The 18,880-nt window shown below is 41.7% G+C and overlaps 1 protein-coding gene across 4 annotated transcripts in view; it reads left to right on the forward strand.

Moving 5' to 3' along the window:
* The window catches only part of micu1 (mitochondrial calcium uptake 1), a 30,968-nt gene extending 14,966 nt beyond the window's left edge, over positions 1–16,002 (forward strand). For 2 of the 4 annotated variants that reach the window (XM_034897499.1, XM_034897501.1), the window contains 8 exons: positions 5,893–5,898; positions 6,578–6,692; positions 8,374–8,456; positions 9,067–9,267; positions 10,803–10,940; positions 12,310–12,418; positions 14,846–14,935; positions 15,120–16,002. In XM_034897499.1, the coding sequence (XP_034753390.1) occupies positions 5,893–5,898; positions 6,578–6,692; positions 8,374–8,456; positions 9,067–9,267; positions 10,803–10,940; positions 12,310–12,418; positions 14,846–14,935; positions 15,120–15,283 (906 nt within the window). In that variant the 3' untranslated portion in view covers positions 15,284–16,002. The remainder of the gene's footprint in view (positions 1–5,892; positions 5,899–6,577; positions 6,693–8,373; positions 8,457–9,066; positions 9,268–10,802; positions 10,941–12,309; positions 12,419–14,845; positions 14,936–15,119) is intronic. The other 2 variants (XM_034897500.1, XM_034897502.1) reach the window with 1 other exon arrangement.
* The last annotated feature ends 2,878 nt before the right edge of the window (positions 16,003–18,880 follow it).

Genomic DNA, 18,880 nt, shown 5'->3' on the forward strand with positions numbered 1-18,880 from the left:
CCCCCCCCCCCCCACACACACACACACACACACCTTTATCACGTCTCAGCTGCAGCAAGTGTGAAACCAGAGTCACAGCCTCAGTTAGGTTTACGGCCAACGTGGATTCAACAGCAGCCAAACTGTTTCCAATTGGCTGGTCAACCATTTAACCACAGTGTAAAAGTACATGACCTAACATTACTAGTGTTGATAACAAGGGACTTAGCTCTGTTGTATTGTCAACCATTTCTAACTTTAAGAAAGAGCTTGTCTTATTGCCTGTGGTATGTGACCGTGGTATAACAAGCACAATAACACTTTTAGAAATCCATGTTTGGAAAATATATATCTGTTAATTTCATATAACAGAAGACTTAAATATCTTATATCACTAACATAAATGTTTGTGAGCATTCACTTGCTCCTAGTTTCCTGGGATGCTCCAAAATGTTTCACCACAGTGCATTGGAGAAACCTTTTGTGATTAAAATGCTTCTGATATACACATTTATGTTGACCTATAAGCTTTATCTACCAAATGGTTGGCCTTTAAGCAAGTGTGAATGTCTCTGTCAGGATGACATGAAAATAAGCCAAGCGCAGCAAAGGGCAGGTTACAACCTGTGCAGCTTATGACGGGGAGTGTCAGAAACTAAAGTAGGCATGCATCCTATACTCTTGGTATGCAAACTAAAACTTTGTATTGTTTATTGGATGTTTGAGACCTCCCCGGTGCCCTTTGTATAGCTTGTTGGAGCAGCTGTGTGCCATGCCTTCCCTGCTGAATTATTGAAAGGCAAGATTTTATACTTTGCCTCTACAGGGATTATTAAACACTGCAGCAGTGCTACATAATTTACACACTAGTCAATGGCCCAAAGTAAAGTTCACATACATTTATCGTCGAATTTGAGGAGGAACGTGAAGTCTTATGAAGCTGAGAGGCAAAGAGCAGCTAAAATTGGTCATTTATAAGAAACTTGTATTGGTCAATGCCAAATCAAAGCCCTGCTGTTCCCCTGCACTCCCTCTATCTTGCTTTATAAACGCACCTTTTCTCCTTCATCCCTTCTAAGAAATGTCAGCTCTAGCTTTCCACATGCTTTGGCACTCTAGCCTTTTTTTCCCAGCATGCACTGCTCTATTGCCTGTGTCTCACAGAGAAAGTAGCTGGTGGTGGTGCCCCCTCTCTGCGCATGGTGGCCTCACAGGGTGGGTTTTGGACCCAGGAAATGGCTCTGTTAGCTAACGTCGAGGCTGTATTGATGTGCTTGATAGCCTTCACAAATCCATCCTCTGGATTGTCCGGATGTCAGTGCTGCATGATTTCTGTATAGCATGGTTTAGACTCACTGAAGGCAGGACTTGGTCTGTACGTTTAAAATGTTTCTTAACAGTTCCTACATGCTGTGGCCCTATAAAGCCACAGTGTCTGCTGTGTGACCAGCTACGACTGAGAGCATACACTTGTCACTCAGAGGGAGTGTGGAAGGGGGCTGCTCTAATGGAAACGACCCTGTTGTCACACCAACTGTTGTCATGTTCACTCTTTTTGATTTCACAGGAAGCTCCCAGGGGTGCTGTTTGGACAGTCACTGCTCTATTTCTCAATTTTTTCACACTGTCTCCAATTGCATGTTTTTTTTTGCCGTCTTTGTCAATGTGTGAACACACACAACACAGCTGCACACACTTAATTCTTTTCTCTCTTTTTCCTCTCCTAATCCACAGTACTAGAGGTTGGGTTGTCTGTACACCTGGTCAGCTAATTCGGTTCCTCCCCTCCTCTTGTGAGACTGCTGTCATTCCTCAGTGACTGCAATGTTTATTGTGCGTTCCACATCAGAGTCAATTATTCTGATTGCACTCCCTGTAACATTTATGAGTTATTAACAGTACAACGGCTCTGCAGTTACCCCTGGGACTAGAGGTGGAAAGCTAATACATCAGTGCTTTCTCCACCCACACATCTGCCCACCCACCTACAGACTGTAGTGTTTTGGTTGCAAGGTGTCATTACATACAAGGAGAATATTAACTTTTGACCACTCTGATGGTCAAGGCTGAATTTTGTGAGAAAGCAGTATAGAATCATTTAGTGTGATTTTTTTTTTTTGGGGGTGGGGTGGGGGCTTGGATCTTGACTGTGCCCTGGTTATGTGTTGCAACACAGGGCAAGTGCACTTGCACACTGGGAGTGCTTTCAGCCACAATTCCGAAATGTCAGGCCCAGACCCCGGTTGACTTTACCCTCAAGCTGGTCATTCCGCATTCCCCTAAGACTCCCGTCATTTCATTGTACCTGTCAAAGTGACAGTAACCCCAGAGCTACCCCATCACACAAAGAGGAATAAAGGTTTTGATCCATTTTTAATGCATTTGTCTCGCCCACCCTCCCCCTTGCTTTCGTTCACTCTGCGCTTTCTGTCTGTCACGCCGTACACGTCTCCCTTTTTTTAAATCAGTGTTTCCCCACTGCTGTAGCCCTCCCGTTTGCCAAGTTCTAGCGAGACTGTACAACTGTACCAAAGAAGAGGGGACGCTCTGGGACAGGCATCACTAAAGCAAGCACACCACTTACATTAATGCATAGACAAAGACTTGGGACCAGATCTCTTTCTGCAGCTTAAGATTTTAGTCTTCATAAATTCCTCTCTTTGTTGTGGAGCTACAACAAAGAGAGGAAAGTGCACAGACAACGGTCATATGACGTTATCCGAGAAAAGTCCTTTTGTCTTTTGTGTGATAATTAATATTTTTTCCTCTCTCTTGTTATCGTGATGTCTGCAGCTGCAGTGTTGGACAGGGTTACAGATCTAATCAATAACAAAGCACTGCGGCTGGTACAGTGGTATTAGAGAAGGCCAAGTCTAAGCTGTCATCAGCTCCTAAGCCAAGCGCATGGCCACATAAATTTCTGGTGGAGCTGCTTAAATAACAAGTATTTAGATAAATATGAATAGTTGATACGTGAATATTTTAAGTATTTGAATGGCCATGTTTGAAGACTGCAGTGTGTATATAGTGTGTTGAATTGTGTCAATCACAATCACTTCATCAGCTGCCTGTTTTCTGTTATTATGACACGATAATGATGATGATGATTCTGTATATCAGAATTGTGTGCCTCCTCATCAGCGCGTCTGTGATATAACAAGACCCATCAGTGTTTTGTGATTGATTTGATCATGTAAAGTTGTAAAATGTTATTTATATTCTATATTTGTTTGGAAGTAAAAGAAAACTAACAAACGTAGAGAATGTATTTTCTTTGATCATTTGTTGGGAGTTTTCTACAGTCTGATACAAAAAAACTAACTAACTAAAAACTAAGGTTTTACAAAAACGTAGAAGAATTTATTTCCTCAGTTTTGGATTTAACAATGAAATGTGATAACCGAAAGAGCATTTTATGCAGTTTGAAGTTTTGAAGTGTTCCAGTTCTTAATGGTGTGCTTAGAAAGTGTTTGTCAGGCACTCATGTTAAATGAGCAGAAAGAGATACAGCCCCTTTGCATGCATGCCTCTGGCTGTGCTTGACTTGTATGGGTCTCAGTTGTTGGACTCTAAATTTGGCCATGGCTGCTCTGTCGCCTGGTGCACTGGAGAGATTAGCCCTGACCAAACCCTTAACCCCATCTGTGTGTATATGACAGCAATACATTTGACCGCTCCACTGTCAGCGCCATCCAGCTAGCAGCTCTATCAGAACTGTGTTTCTGCCTCAGATCACAGGGTAGTTGGGTTGTTCAGTCCATCATCTGCACACAGCATGTGGACTTGGCCATAGCGTAGCTGACACATGCTGACATGAACACATGAGCAGGCTCAAGGCAAAGATCTAACATTCAACATAAACAAGAGCTACAAAGTTAACACTGTAAGATTTTGACAGACGAGGCATTTGCTGTTAATTAACTTGAGTGCTGCAGAAATTAATCTACAGTAATTTGAAGATGAGTGCTTTTGATGAAATCTAAGATGGGTGTTAAATACAGACTCCAGTGAAGTTGAGATCCTTTTAGTGATTGCAGCGCCACGTTTTATAAGCATAATGTTCTCCGGGTAGATTATTCAAAACTGATAATACACTGAGTCCGGAAAATCAAGTAACCGTATCGGTATCTCTTGTAGATGAAATGATTTTGACGATATATCTGAAGTGTACTGTATATGCAATTTCGTACTGTTGAATGGCTTGTTGTTGGGCATATAATAGTGCACATTCAGTGGGAAGCTGAGGCTTGCTCCAAAGATGTCAGATGAAATGGGAGATAGGGTGTAGTTTCACAGCAGAGCCGCTGGCTCCGTGGAAAAGGCTGAAAAGCCAAGGTGAAACCCAGAGCACAGCTTGGCATACACACTGGTATCCGCCTGCCTGGAGAGCATGCACAGTGTTACATCAAACATCTGTTTGAGAGATGTGCAGCACTATAGCACATTGTGTATCTGGGAGAGCGCAAGGAAGTGAAAACTATACTGTCAGCTTAGCAATGATGTCTGGGTCTGTAGAGTGTGATCCTAAAAGAGAGAATTGTGTTCTCTTCTGACTGGGACACAGGCAGCATGAGAGTAGACCAAAAGCTCCATGTTTGAGTGTTTATTGGTTAGTATGGCGGTACACATTCAAAAGATCTCTTATTGTATCAGCTGAATATGCTATTTGGTTCTACTCTTTGGCCATTATATTTTGATGGTTTAGTTGAATGTCATTTTGGCTATTCTGCAGGGGTGTTTTGTCCTTGACTAAAGGAAAAAAGGGTTATTCCTAATGTGCTCAATGCCTCCATTCTGATCATTTTAATGAGGCCCAGTGCGTTTGTCTCTCATGTGCTTAGTTGTGAAGCCGTCTGTGTGGGCGTGAGTATGTGCTTACCAGTTACACATACACACTTGTGCGGTTGTGTGTGTCTTTTCTGTTTTGTGGACATTTGGGTTTAGGACTCTTGCTCACCTCAGGCCTAGAGGGCTTTCTCGGTGTGTCATCGTTCCAAACTTAGGAGGCAATACCAACCTCTTTTACTCTTTCCCTTTTTACTATTTCTTCTTTCTATAGGTACATTCTTTACTTCAGTATTCTTTTATATACATGCAAACACCTGAATGCTTACGGAACCAAGAATGAAAATGTTGCCTTTTGTTATTTCTGTCCTCCTCTCAAGCAGTAGGACTGCTCGAAAAAAATCAGTTTTTTTTCTTCTCTTTTACCTCCCCCTCTTCCAATCCCTTCTCCCCTTATACTGTAAATGTAAAAACTGCCAATAATACATGTTACAGTCAAAACCACTATTTTCTATATTTGCATTACTGACATGTAAGAGTTAAGATCTACATGAATTGGGGACTGTGATATACTATTGTACAAGCTTATACCAATTTTTTTTAGCTGCCACTTTAGCAGTCTGTTTATCAAGAGGAGGGAGGGGGTTCATTGAGACAGAATGTGGTTATGTTTTGAAATTAAGGGGGATGCCACCCAATTTTAGTATTCAGTTATGTTTTTCCCAATTAATATAAATCTGTCCCTTTTTTTTATGCGAGAATATGGGACTTGGTTTTTATTTGTAATGTGCACTCAGGATAGTGCTCCGGTGACCATACAGACGATAGGTAAAAATGATTGTTGTAACAGCCTTGTTAGTGGAGCTGTTTCACAATCTTTGCTTATAGACTGTGAGACATAATTGAATTCTTACTTTGAATGGTATCCCCCAATTATTTTTGTTTTGAGCAAGATGCTTTCTCTCTGTGTTTGTGTGTGTGTGGGATTGTGTGTATATGTGTTTGTGCAACAATATGAATGCACATGAGTGTCTTTGTCGTTCAAGGCCCTGCTAAAGACAGCAGAGGCCACGCTGTTCTCTAACAGTTGTCTCTCCTTCTTCCTCCTCTGAATTGGACTACTTACAGATGGAGGTAACTTCACTTGGGCTCAGTGTGGCCCAGCCCCCCCTTCCCCTCACTAGGCATGCTCTGTCCGTCTGTCCACTCTGTTTGGTTGAGCGTTCCGCGGACGCTGTCTTTCAAGTGTAGTCTGCATGTGATTAAGTCACTCTTTCATGCAATGCTGTGAATATACACATGGTGACAGTATAATGGGAAGCGCTAAAGTCACTTTGTTTTTAACAATTAATACATTTGGGTTGTGTCACTGAGATGGTTAATCAATTGTGTGTTTGTGCTACAGTCTCTCGTGGTGTTTTCCCTTCTCTTTATGTCTGTGAGTACAGCCTCTGGTGGATAATGGTGTTTTGTACTTGAACCGACCACAGACTAATTGCTTGCCACTACCAACCTCACTTGCCTGTACGGCTTCATGTGTATGCAGCATTTGCATGACTGTGATAAACCATCTATCCATAATAATCTTATGTACCAGGAGTATTTTTAATGTGTGTGTGTGAGTACACTATGCTTTATGTTTCTGCGTTTTGAGCATAGCCAGTCTCGGATTGAGCTTCACTCTCACAGACACAGTTGCTTACACGCACACAAAGCCACACCTGGGACAGCTGTAAAAGCCGCTAGGCTTGTGCTGAATCATGTGAATTTTTTTGGTGTAACTTTCTTTTTCTGTTGTGACCTAAATGAGCAGAAGATTGCCCAGGAGAGGGAGAAGTTTGCAGATGAGGACAGCATATTTTTCACATTGGGAGAATGTGGCCTTATCTCCTTCTCTGACTACATCTTCCTCACCACGGTGCTGTCCAGTAAGTACATTGTTGAGCTGATTTTTATGTATGACCCATCCCATTCAGTCCCACTTTCTTAAAATCCTACATGCGGAAATCAAATCCACAGAAGATCTCTTCTGTGTCTGCTCTGCTCTCTGCTGTTTTACAGCATCAGTTAACAATGAAAGTGAAAATCTGAGACATTTTTCCAATATGATATTATTAGCTAGGTTAAGGCATCGGCTCAGGTTACGGCCCTGGCTGCCTGTTCAGTAAGATCTCCAGTTCTGAGTTCAAAGATAATGTGTGTCTACCAAGCTAGCTGCCTAGTAGAGGTTTCATAGATTCAGTCTGCTTTAGCTGGATCTAGCAATTGTGAATACAGGGAGTAATTACTACATGAAAACATCCTTTTTTAAATGTGTCAGTTCATGATAATAAAAATGAAACCTTGAGTCCTTTTTATCAAATGCCCAGTAAACTTGTATCCCCAGCTTAGCTCGACCATGTATTCTAATCCGTTCATATGGAGAAAGTCTCTGGGGAAGTTTTCAAGGACAAGTCATTTTTAAGCAGACAGAACAGCATGCCTTACGGTTGGTTTCAATCCATTTAACACGGCCACCAAAATAGTGCAAAAGAGGGCACATGGTTCAGGCCTCATAATGAATCCTTTGTCAGATAAGGCTAGATTAATCTTTATAATAATATTTCCCTGAGTTGGTGTACTTAACCAAGAACTGGTTGTAGTAGTATACAGCAGTGAAATGCATTGCATATGAAAATGATTATACAAAAAAGTTGTAATGAGTGTAAATATTGTTTTGACTCTGTATATCATCAGATGACCAGTGTAGAAATTATAGCCCCTGTAGACAAAACAGCTTTCACAGTCCAAAAACATGGGGCAGCAACTGTAGATTTTAGCAGTCATGTCTGGATAGGTAGGTTAATTAGAATATGCAAGATGTAAAATTCTAAACTTCAATGACTTGGCATTATTGGTTGTATAACTTTCTAAGTGCTATATTTGAGATATGAATATATGTAGCAACATGGGAATGCATACCCATATATCTGATCTGAAAATGTGCATTGCAATCACATTTAGAGTATTGAAAGAGGGGCCGTTCGTTTCTTCTGAAAGTAAGCAAATTGAATCACGAGGAAGAAATCGTCAATATGGTGACATTAATTAAAGGTTTTAAAAGACAAATTGTGGCTGTAATTAAAATTCTGAATGGATATACAGTTTGTCTAACCATTTCCCTTATTTGTACGTTCTGTCTTTATCAGACGTGGGTGCTGACACTGTTAACTTAGCCTCGTTATCCTGCTGCACCAAAAACAAATTTCACTGACTGGTCGTGTGGTCTTTAAAGTGAAGTGGGTGTTGGTAGCAGATGAAAAGCAAATGCCATTTGCAGAAAGTGGACACATATATCTCGCTGCAGAAAAACAGTGCAGCAAATTGAAATATTATGAATGCTAAAAAGGCCAATTCCATATAAGGTAACATACACAGTGCAGGGTCTGATCTGGTCTTTGGATTAATTATTGTAAAATCTGATGGCTATTGGCACAAAGACAAGCACCTAAAGTCCCCCATGTTTCACCACTTAGGGGTTAGATGAAGGCTGGGTCAGTCCAGGGTGACCTGTCGTTTCCATATTGTATTGATTTTAGAAAATCTGTTTTTGTGTCCTGTGGTGTCCAGCTCCCCAAAGGAACTTTGAGATTGCTTTCAAGATGTTTGATTTGAACGGTGACGGAGAGGTGGATCTGGAGGAGTTTGAACAAGTAAGACTGAACGGTATCTTGCAAACATATATGTACATACAGCAGTCACACACAAACACGCCCAAATTCAACATATTGAAGGAGACATAAAGTTAAAACAGCAAGCCCAGTTTGCTCACCTGGCGGGGCGTGTGCCCGATGTACCAAGGCTTAGTCCTTCCTCAGCGGCCCAGGGTTCGAATCCAAACTGTGGCCCTTTGCTGCATGTCTTCCCCCTCTCTCCCACGGTCCCTTTTTACAACTGTCCTATCAATTAAATGACATACACTGACAGGCACTAAAGGTAGGTTGATGTGGAGTGCCGTGACATTTCTCAGAGGGAAAAGATAAGTGCTGTGCTCTGCCTTCTGTGATATATCATTATCTCTACCACTGGATTGTGTAAGAGAAAGAATTTTTGTATTTAACTCCTTTTTTTAATATGAAGCAACCAAGGAAAGTGCTCTGTATTTTAACTCAAGCTTATCTTATACAAACCTTTTTATTGTGGACAGTTGTTTTTTCAATTAGACTTTTAATGGATTTATATACTCCAGAAACTAAATGGTCAGAAGTACTTCTTAAACGTAGTCTGCCATACTGGTTGACATGGGATGTTCTCCATCCTTAGGTCCAGAGTATCATTCGTTCCCAGACCAGTATGGGAATGCGACACCGTGACCGCTCCACCACGGGAAACACCCTGAAGACGGCCGGCTGCAGCTCTGCTCTCACCACGTACTTCTTTGGAGAAGACCTGAAGGGAAAACTTACCATCGGCAGCTTTCTGGAGTTTCAGAGGAAGCTGCAGCACGATGTGCTCAAACTAGAGGTGATAAAAGTGAATTTGTGGACAAAGACCGTATTATCCTAAGAAAATCCAGCTACTGGTTTACTGTACAGTTAGAATGAATTAATTAGAATGTTATGGCTTTGCTGTAATCTTAAATCCTAGTTTAGGATTCTAGTTCCTAAACTCCTCTTTGCCTATTCAGGGACTACATTTGAAAATTGACAGAGGACTCCGAGGAATTAAATATTACTGTCCCTGTCACATTTAGTTCCACGGTAAACATAGTAATGAACCAAAAAAAAAGCCAGGAGCCAGGGTAGGAGCAAGGAGGTGAGTGATAGCTGAATGGTATGCACAATATAAAGGGAAACAAGGGAAAAGCATGATAAAAGCGCTGTATGGATTGTCTGTAAGTTCTGGTCAGTGTCACTATCTCAAATCTATGACAGTATGAAGTATGAAAGCCATCTTCTGTCTCCTCAGTCTGACCCCCTCTCCTGCCTCTTCAGTAACAGCAACTGATCAGTGTTGTTGAGCATAAGGTTATTCTAATCCATGTAATTAGCGGGGGTGGTATCTAACTGATACACACAACTGTATCTGTGGCTCCAAGTATAGGACTGAAGTCTGAGCATCTGCCAGATCTGTCAGTTCTTAATGACACCTCAGTGCTCCGAGAGGGAATCCTGTCAGATAAGGTTGACCCCAACATGGTTAATCCAATCCCATTCCTGAAGTCTGACTTTCATGTGCTCACCTTAGGCCATATTTCACCAGCTGTAGCAGTTTGTTTAGCAGGGTGCAGATCACTTACTTACTTCTCTCTTATTATAACTCTTATTATGCCCCTTGTTTATGGATTACCATTAAAAGTGGGATAACAATCTGGTTTCGGGCATACATTTAAAAAAAAAAAAAGAAAAAAAAAAAGTACAAAACGTCTTTTATTTAGTTAAATGTCTGCATAATAACCCTCTGCCAGAATAACCTGAGATACTGTCCCGTGTCCGGCCTGCGACTTAACTTTTTTGGTTCCCTCTCATAGTGTAATTTCTGGCAGCAGCAGGCAGCTGTTTTCCGTGGAAAAAGCTGTTTTACTATCTGCTCATCACCAAATTTAATGTGACTTCTCCTCACAAAAGGTCGATCTTCTGCGGGTGCATGAATGGTCAGGTCACCCCTGAAATATTTACTCCGGGCTTATTTTGGCTTAGTCATGAGCAGCCTCTTACAAGAGCGACAAATTACCATTTTGAGAGGTTGGCACGTAAAACCAAGAAAGGAGGGAGGGAGGGAGGATCCGTGTAGGCTCAGACATAAATCGACTGGATTGACCTGACATAGCCAAGGCCCACTGCTGGTAAGCCATGCTAAGGTGAAACATTGTAAAATAAAATAAAATAAAACCATGCACGTGCAGATTTAATGTCACCAATACCAGCTCCAAGCATTATTCAATTTGAAGCCTGACACCAGTATTTACTATTCCCCATCTTCTCATGCCGCCCTCCTATTAATTTGTTTGTCCCTCTGCACAGCACTCGGTCTTTATCAGTCTCTCTCTCCTCCCCCAGTTCGAGAGGAATGATCCTGTGAACGGCAGAATCAGCGAGAGACAGTTTGGCGGGATGCTGCTGGCCTATAGTGGCGTCCAGTCTCGGAAACTCAAGCAGATGCAGAAGGGCTTGAAGAAGATGTTCAAGGATGCACAGGTAGATAAATCTGCGTGTACTTGGTCACGCTTTTTTTGTGGATCTCTAAGATAAGAGATTGGTACTCTGTGGTTATATATATGGTGCCAGATTTAGTGGTGGGAAGTGTTTTAACTAATTGGCCTACATGCAAAGATGCGTGACAGACGGTGTGTGTGCCTGAGGGTAAAGGAGATTGTTCTAGGACATTGTGAGTGTGTGAGACCAAGGGGATGAGAGGTAATACATCACTGCGATAAGACAGCATAGCCTGATGTTATCCACCTGACCAACACTAACTCTTTCAGACTCTTCTACCTTCCATTATCTCTGTTTGTGGTGACCAAATACAGAGCAGCCAGTTCTTAGCAGGAGGGCATAATTACTCTATCTCGGAGCTTCTTAATAAAGCCTTCAGGCTTTGTTCTCCTCGGTTGCTCTTCAAATCCTTATTTAGTTTACTCATTTTGCTCTGTACACTTAATTAGTAAACTTCATATGCCTGGTTTCTGCAAAAAATAGTTTTGATTTTCCCTTCCCTAAGACATTCTTTCACCACCTTGCTCTAAGCAAGCAAAATGCCTCTGCTGGGACAGACCAAACAAGAAATATGTTAGATTATTCAAAATGCAGAGGGTATCTCTCTTTACTATTACCAGTGCTGTGCATGAACTTTGGTTTCATGGCAGTTCTGCTTCACTGTAATGAGCCCCATCAGTCAATTTGACTGAAGTTACACCCTTGCATATCGTATTCACAGAAGTGTTTCAGCAACTCCCCCCCCCCCCCTCCCCCAAACACACACACACACACTAAAAGTAACTTAAATGCCATGTTTAGCGGAGAAAATAACGAAATGCCGTTCCTCCCAGGTATGACAAAAAGATGAGGCTGATGCTGCCAGAGTTGTCTCTCGAAGGAATTGAACTGCAGTTAGTGTCTCTGTTTCACTCTTTCACAGTTTATTCCCTCTTTTCTATGCCATTTTTCTCAGCATTGGCATAACATGTAATGTGAATGAGAAATGTTATTTACAGCCGCAGACCAGCTGCTTACTTTTCTTTGCAAATGAGCTCATCAGCAGCGTGGCAGCTGTGTGACTGCATCTCTGGATTTTATGTGCATGTGTGTCTTAGACCGTCTGTTCTCTTGTCCATCCATGGCCCACTGTTCATCCATGTGTGTCGGCTGCTTCTGCCTACTTCCTCTTGTCATTTGTGTCACCCTGCTGAGCTGCTCCCTAAATGCCATCGTGCAGTTGCAGCTCTTGTCAGGACGTTTGGTTCCTTTTTCACACAGTGCTCTACTGGCTCAGATAAAATGGCTGGAATGATGTTTTTTTTCTATGTTTTTCACCCAGACTAATTTTGTGTTTTCCCATCTTGTGCAGGGCATCACATTTGAGGAGGTGGAAAATTTCTTCACTTTCCTAAAGAACGTGAATGACGTGGACACAGCCCTCAGTTTCTACCACATGGCCGGAGCCTCCATAGATAAAGGTACCCCCACATTCACCCTTTTCCTCTTTCCTCCTAATTACTCCCCTTCAAACTCAACTGTTGTCACTTTCATCCTCTGTCTCTCAGAGCTCTTAACACTCCGCTAGCCAGATTTGCTTCCCACATCTCCTTTTTTCTGGCTTTGCTCCCAATCCTTGCTCAGCCATTTGTCATCTGTTTGTCCATCCATCCATTTATCTACTGCCTCTTCCTCCTGGCATGCAGGAGAGTACGTGCTTAAATCCAAGAACCAAGAGCATGCATACATGACGGATCACTTTGCAGGCTACTGATGCCCACTGACACATGCCAGCATCGTCACTGGGGGAGGGAGAGAAGTGCTGGGACTGGGCTGACCCGTCATAACTTGGTGGCTCCTCCCCTTCTAAGCACCAGGAGGGTGTATGCTCTCTGTTAGCTGTTGAGTGGAGGGTAACAACAGTTACTTCTAAAGTACCCTAAAGCAAGACGTTGGAAAAGTGCAGTATAATATTCCAGCGCACACTCATTGAGCAGCTACTTTATCAGAAATACAACTGGTGCATTTAAATGAAGAGGTCCGACAATAAAAAAAAAGTCCCATCATGCCATGATGGAATCTGATTTGATGCTGCATGTAGCGCAGCAGTAGTTTCACATCCAACAGCAGCAGGGCACTGTGTCGGTTCAACTCTTCATCTAACAGCTCGCTGTGGCTGCTCCTTCCTCCATTACACCGTTGCAACATTTGAAACGGTTCTGTTTTCAGAAAATGCAGAAAATGAATGTTGTCTTGTTTTGTAGATGTCTTTTTGATTATCGATCACTGCTAACTGCTGTGACAAACACATTGCTTTTCCTGTGGCTTCTTCACTATAAAAGCTAGCCGGTTAAATGCTTTTAATATGGGGCAGCCGCAGTTTGATCTGTTTGCATTGGTAGTAATTTAATTCAGCTCTGACAAAGTCTAAAGAGTAAATAGCAAACAGTTAGGCTGTCATCAATTAGACAAAACTATGCTGGTTTCATATATGTGCATACGTGGTTTCTTGTGAAATCTTTACGATTGAAGCCAAATTGCATCGTTGTGGGAATACATCGCCATATAAAGAGCTGATTACTGAATGTCAATGTATTAAATGGCTACTGTATGCTGACCATTAATAGTATGACAAAGGGGGTTGTAGTTATGACTCAGAGAGACAGAGAGTTTACTGTGGTTGAGCCGGAATTTTCACTCTTGAAGAATGGATGATAATTCAAAAAAAGACCAAGGACTAAGTGTCAAATTAGTCATTAAATTAGTCTTATTTCCTTTATCTTCCTCAACACATTCATTTTTACTGAGTAAATTTGTCTGTCAGATCCTAACAATGAAAGTGAATTTAATGTGAGAGAAGCACAGGTGGCGAGGAGCTAAAGTCTTCATAATATGGCAAATGTTTTCTTCACTTCTTTTATTAATTCATCCCTTCAATAGGCCTCCCTGTGTTTTCTGTTTGCACATCCATTCGTTCTCAAGGACTGATGAATCAGCTTCTGCAAGATGCTGTTTCCAGTGTAGTTTCAATTGCAATAACAGTAACAAGCCATTTGTGTGTTGTGGAGGTGTATTGAAAACATCCCACTGCTGGGTGTTCACGGAGAGCTACCAGCCAGTCGTCTGCAAACTAGAAACTCTTTCCTCCTCTAGTCAGCGCAGGTGAACTGTCTCCCTGCTGTTTGAGCCTTAAAGAGCTCTTATATTTCTCTCTTTTCTTTTACATCTTTGTTTCTCTTTTTTTTTATCTCTTTCATCTTGCTTTCGAAGCTGATGATTTCACACCCTTTTAGTACAGTTTCTCATATGTGGGCGGATTATCTGCATATTTACATTGTTGAAGTTGGAAAAGAAGGCCACTAATGAGATTCTTAGAGTGATTCAGCTGTTTTTGCCATTTGCAGGGAGATTCTGTAAGGTATTCTCTTCATCCCCGCCCTCTCTTCTTTCCCATACTCCTCTGTTTGTATTTCATTTTTCTGCTCTAATTGTGTGCCTTTTGAAGTCTTATAATCAGTCATTCTGGTTGAGGCTGGGCGTTTGCATCATCAAATAGATAATAAATCTATTTGTATTTCTAAAATGAGGACTTGTCCTCCCCAGCCTCCATCTCTATTTTGCTCTCTCACTCTGTACATATTTTTCTCATTTTCTCTTTTCAGCCAGTCTCATTCTCAGCTAGATGTCCTTATGCTGTCCTCTGAGCCCCTTTCTTTCTCTTTCTCCATCAGACAGTCTCCCTGGTGAATAGGACTCATGTCAGCAATCGATCCCAAACAGTTTGACTAGCACACAATTGTCCTCCACACGGGCCATTTATGAGCTGGCTCGTGTGGCTCGCACCTCTATTACTCTCTTCCACAAATGGTGAATCTCTCTATCTGTGGTTCCCTCCCTCTGTCTCTCAGTTACCATGAAGCAGGTGGCCCGCACCGTGGCCAAAGTGGAGCTGTCAGATCATGTGTGTGACGTGGTGTTCGCTCTGTTCGACTGCGACGGTGAGTACCTCGCTAACTCCATTAATGGAAAGCAAATATTGGCTCAACTCAAAGGTAGAAACCACCAAGAAATGGAAGTCATCTCTTCATCTTACTATTCCTCCGTTAATTCATCATCTCTCCCCTGTCTATCGCCCTCAATCCCCCTCCCTTCGCCCCGTCTGTCTCCTCCCCCCCCCCACAGGAAATGGAGAGCTTAGTAATAGGGAGTTCATAGCCATCATGAAGCAGCGGCTCATGCGTGGGCTGGAGAAACCCAAGGACATGGGCTTCACTCGGTTGGTGCGGGCCATGTGGAAGTGTGCCCAGGATACCGCCTGGGACTTTGCCATACCAAAAACACAATAAAGACAGGAGGCACCGTATGAGTGGGAGAGAAAGACAGCGTGTGAAGAAAGCAACAACACTAGTAGCATCAAAGACACATTACCTTCAACACGATTAGTTCAATGAACTCATTTGGGCTGCAGCTCTGAGGGGCGTCATCATTAGTCATGAATGCATGTAGCTGTGTTTCAAACTATCAATATGGTGACTGAAGCATGCTGACGCAGCACACTGTGTCCTGTATGGCTTCTCTACTGTGGCTGTCCAAGACATCATGGGTATTTCCCAATGTATTTTAATATATACAAGGTTTGTATGTTTACTTTTGCCATATTCTAGAGAGGAATGCTGTGTCAGCAGGTGAGGAGCAATCCTTTTGTCAAACGCTGAAAACAGCTTTTTTATATGTGCATTTAAGATGTTTTACTGCAAAAAGGCAAGTGGAATCAGTCTGATTTGACCTTTAGCTGTAACAGACCTTTAGTTACTTTTTTGGTGGGACAGAAAACAGAAGTCTGTAATGTTGTTTGCACCTCTTCATTCAGTCTGCTCACTCCAGCTGCATCTTCACCTCTTATTATTTTGTCCCATAAAATATCAATTATGCTTGTCTTGCTTTACAATGTACTGTTCAAAGTGTATTCTTCTAATTACCATTGTTCACTGAAACACTTTATAAGACTACATAAGATGAATGTTAAAAGAAATGCTCTATTAAAGATGTTTTTAATAATTTAAAACCGATAAAGCTTTATTTATGAGCATGTGTTCTGCTTGACTCGGAAGTTGGATTGTTCCCGCCATGTTCTCATTTTCACTCTTTGACTCGGAGAAAAGCACAGAGGATTAGCGAGACAAATCTATGGGGCTCCAAGGAAGTCTTTTGTTGTGTGTAGTGTGTGTGTATATAATGAAATTAGGTGTGGTGTGTGTGTGTGTGTGTCTCTCTCTCTCTCTCTCTCTCTCTCTCTCTCTCTCTCTCTCTCTCTCTCTCTCTCTCTCTCTCTCTCTCTCTCTCTCTCTCTCTTGTGTGGTCAGCAATTTGATCTAATTGGAATGGACAGGATGGGCAGTCCTCAGCCTCTGCTGTCCATTAAAAGATTGTCCTGCAGCCCTCTTGGTACACACTGTTCTGCATTGGCTGAAACGAGCTGGCTCGCTCTCTCGCACACACTGCGACTGACCGGATGAAGTTGTACTCCGGAGTGATTGCTAGGTGGGAGATTAGGTTGGACGGCTCTCATCGGTATTCCTCACCCTCATTCCATCGGTCTTTCTTTCCCCAGCTTACGTCCGGCGTTCCAGTCACATGACTTGTAAAATGATTTTTCAACAGAACATCGTCACTGTTGTATTGACTTCAAAGCTGCTTTCCTTGTATCTCACCATGTATCTCCTTAGCATCAACCTTTCCTGAGCTAAATACAGCCTTGTTATCATATTTGGGAAAATACATTTCTTTAAGTTAATTCCTCTAAAAATATCCACAATAGAAGTAACATTGGGTGCTGGGAATTTTATTTATTTTTATTTTCTTCCTCTAATTTTTGAATACTTTGTTTTTAAATATATAGTTACCATTTTATTATCTGTAATATTTACAAATTACTTTATTTTCTATGGTTAAGGTTGTTGTAGACATTTTTCTCAAGGAAAAAAAACATCCATCCATACATCCTCATCTGGGGTTGGGTGGCGCAAAACAATAAAAAACATGGAAACATGATTTAACAAAAAACTAGCCCATAAAGGAACACCTAGTTTTTCAGATATTCACCAAAGTTGGAGATGCGTGGTTGTTCTTAGAAACAGACAGTAACTCCTTCTCAATTCTCCTGTCTGCTGTGGAGCCGTGACCGCTGTTAGTTCCTTCATAACTAGGAAGGCAGCTGATCGATTGATAACATTTATTATTAACTGATTATTGGGTCTCTGTAGGCTACAGTGTTGGACAATGGTAAACAATTAAGTCAAATTGCTTGTTATATCCAGAGTCCAAAACCCCCAGAAAATCAATTAATGTGAAACAGAAAAGCAGCTGAAACCAGTGAGCGTGCCTGATAAATGACTGACTTAACAAAAAAATGTTGATTTATTTTCTCTTAACTGATTAATTGACTAGTTTTTCAGCACTAATGGCAGCAAAGAAAAACACACTAATTTCTCCTGCTTGAACACTTTTAAGGCTCCTGTAAGTCGTCAGGTCTGTGTATGTCTCACTATGCTGCCAGCAGCATCCCCCCCCAACGGCGTTGAGTCTCTCAACAGCAGTAACATCTGCACTAAAAAAGATCTCAGCTCTACAGTAGCAGTGCTTCAGGCCCCCCCCAAGCAAACATGTCAAATTGCCCTTCTTGGTGAGCACTGAAGCAACTCCCAATGGTGAACTGTTGTCAGACTTTTGAAAGGGGGCTGTATTTGGAGTGACTGCAGACTCCTTCCTAAGTCAACAGCCCTTTATGTGTAAGCACACAAATGTACACTTTTATTTTTTTATTCCGTGCAGAGACATAAACCGTATGGATAATGGACTTGCTGTTTGTCAAGTGTGCACAGGAATTCAGCTTTTTCTTCACGCTGAATGCAGCAAGTGTATGCTCCATTAAGCCATATGTCATGTGCCATCTGTCATGTATAATGCAAAAATAATAAACCTTATTTATTGTTATTACAGCAATGTAAGAACCCAGTTTATCCAGTCAGAAGTGTTTAGCCTAAAATCAGCCTGCCTGCTTCTCAGGGTTTTAAAAGGAGGGCTATCATGGAAATAGTTCCAACTTGAGTAATGTGTCAAGATCCAACCTACTGCAATAAGCATCCACGGAAAAAACATTACTTTTATAATACAATCCATTTTATAGAGATGAACCAGTCCATGTCATGTGTGGTAACGAAATTAAAACAAACTTGTTTACCGAGTGAAGCTTTATCTTTCTCTGCAAAGGTACAGGAACGTAGCTGTGGTCAGAGAGCTTTTTATGATTCAGGAAAAGCGAGCAATTGTATAAAAGGCCTAATTGATTTACTTGATTGGGCCTGTAATTAAAGGGAATAGCCTCAAAGATGTTCAATTAATCCATCATCTGGTGACAGGCAGAGCTCCTTTATGTCACTGTCAATTTACCCCAAACATAAAATACACATTTCTCTCAGAGAAGACTCAGTATGTCATGGTAGACAGGGCAGGAGTCTCGGTACGGCCGGAGGCAGTGAACATTATGGGAAGGTAAACTGAAAAGACAGACCATTCAAAACAGAGCATGTAGGGGCAATCCTATTTTACACATGAATAACCGTGTAGTCTTCATGGTGAGTTTGGAGCTCGACACGTATTAGGAACTAAAAGTCAGAGGATCTCAGCCTCTGGAGCATTGTGACCCTTCTGTTTTCTTCTATTCAGACTATCCCTTTGAAAAAAGTGGCCTTCTGTTACCGCTTCACTGCGATTCCTGACAGGCCTCGTCTGCTCTGAGACTAACATTTGTCACAGTGTGAAGGTCATTAAGCCTGGATATAGCAGATACCTTCAAAACTTTCCAATGGCAAATACTTTTATTTTATTTATAAAGAAAAAACACATTAATCAACATTTCTGTAAATGTGCCAATGTTGGCCAGT

Source organism: Etheostoma cragini, chromosome 17 (genome assembly GCF_013103735.1).
Source record: "Etheostoma cragini isolate CJK2018 chromosome 17, CSU_Ecrag_1.0, whole genome shotgun sequence".
Classification (NCBI taxonomy): Eukaryota; Metazoa; Chordata; class Actinopteri; order Perciformes; family Percidae; genus Etheostoma; species Etheostoma cragini.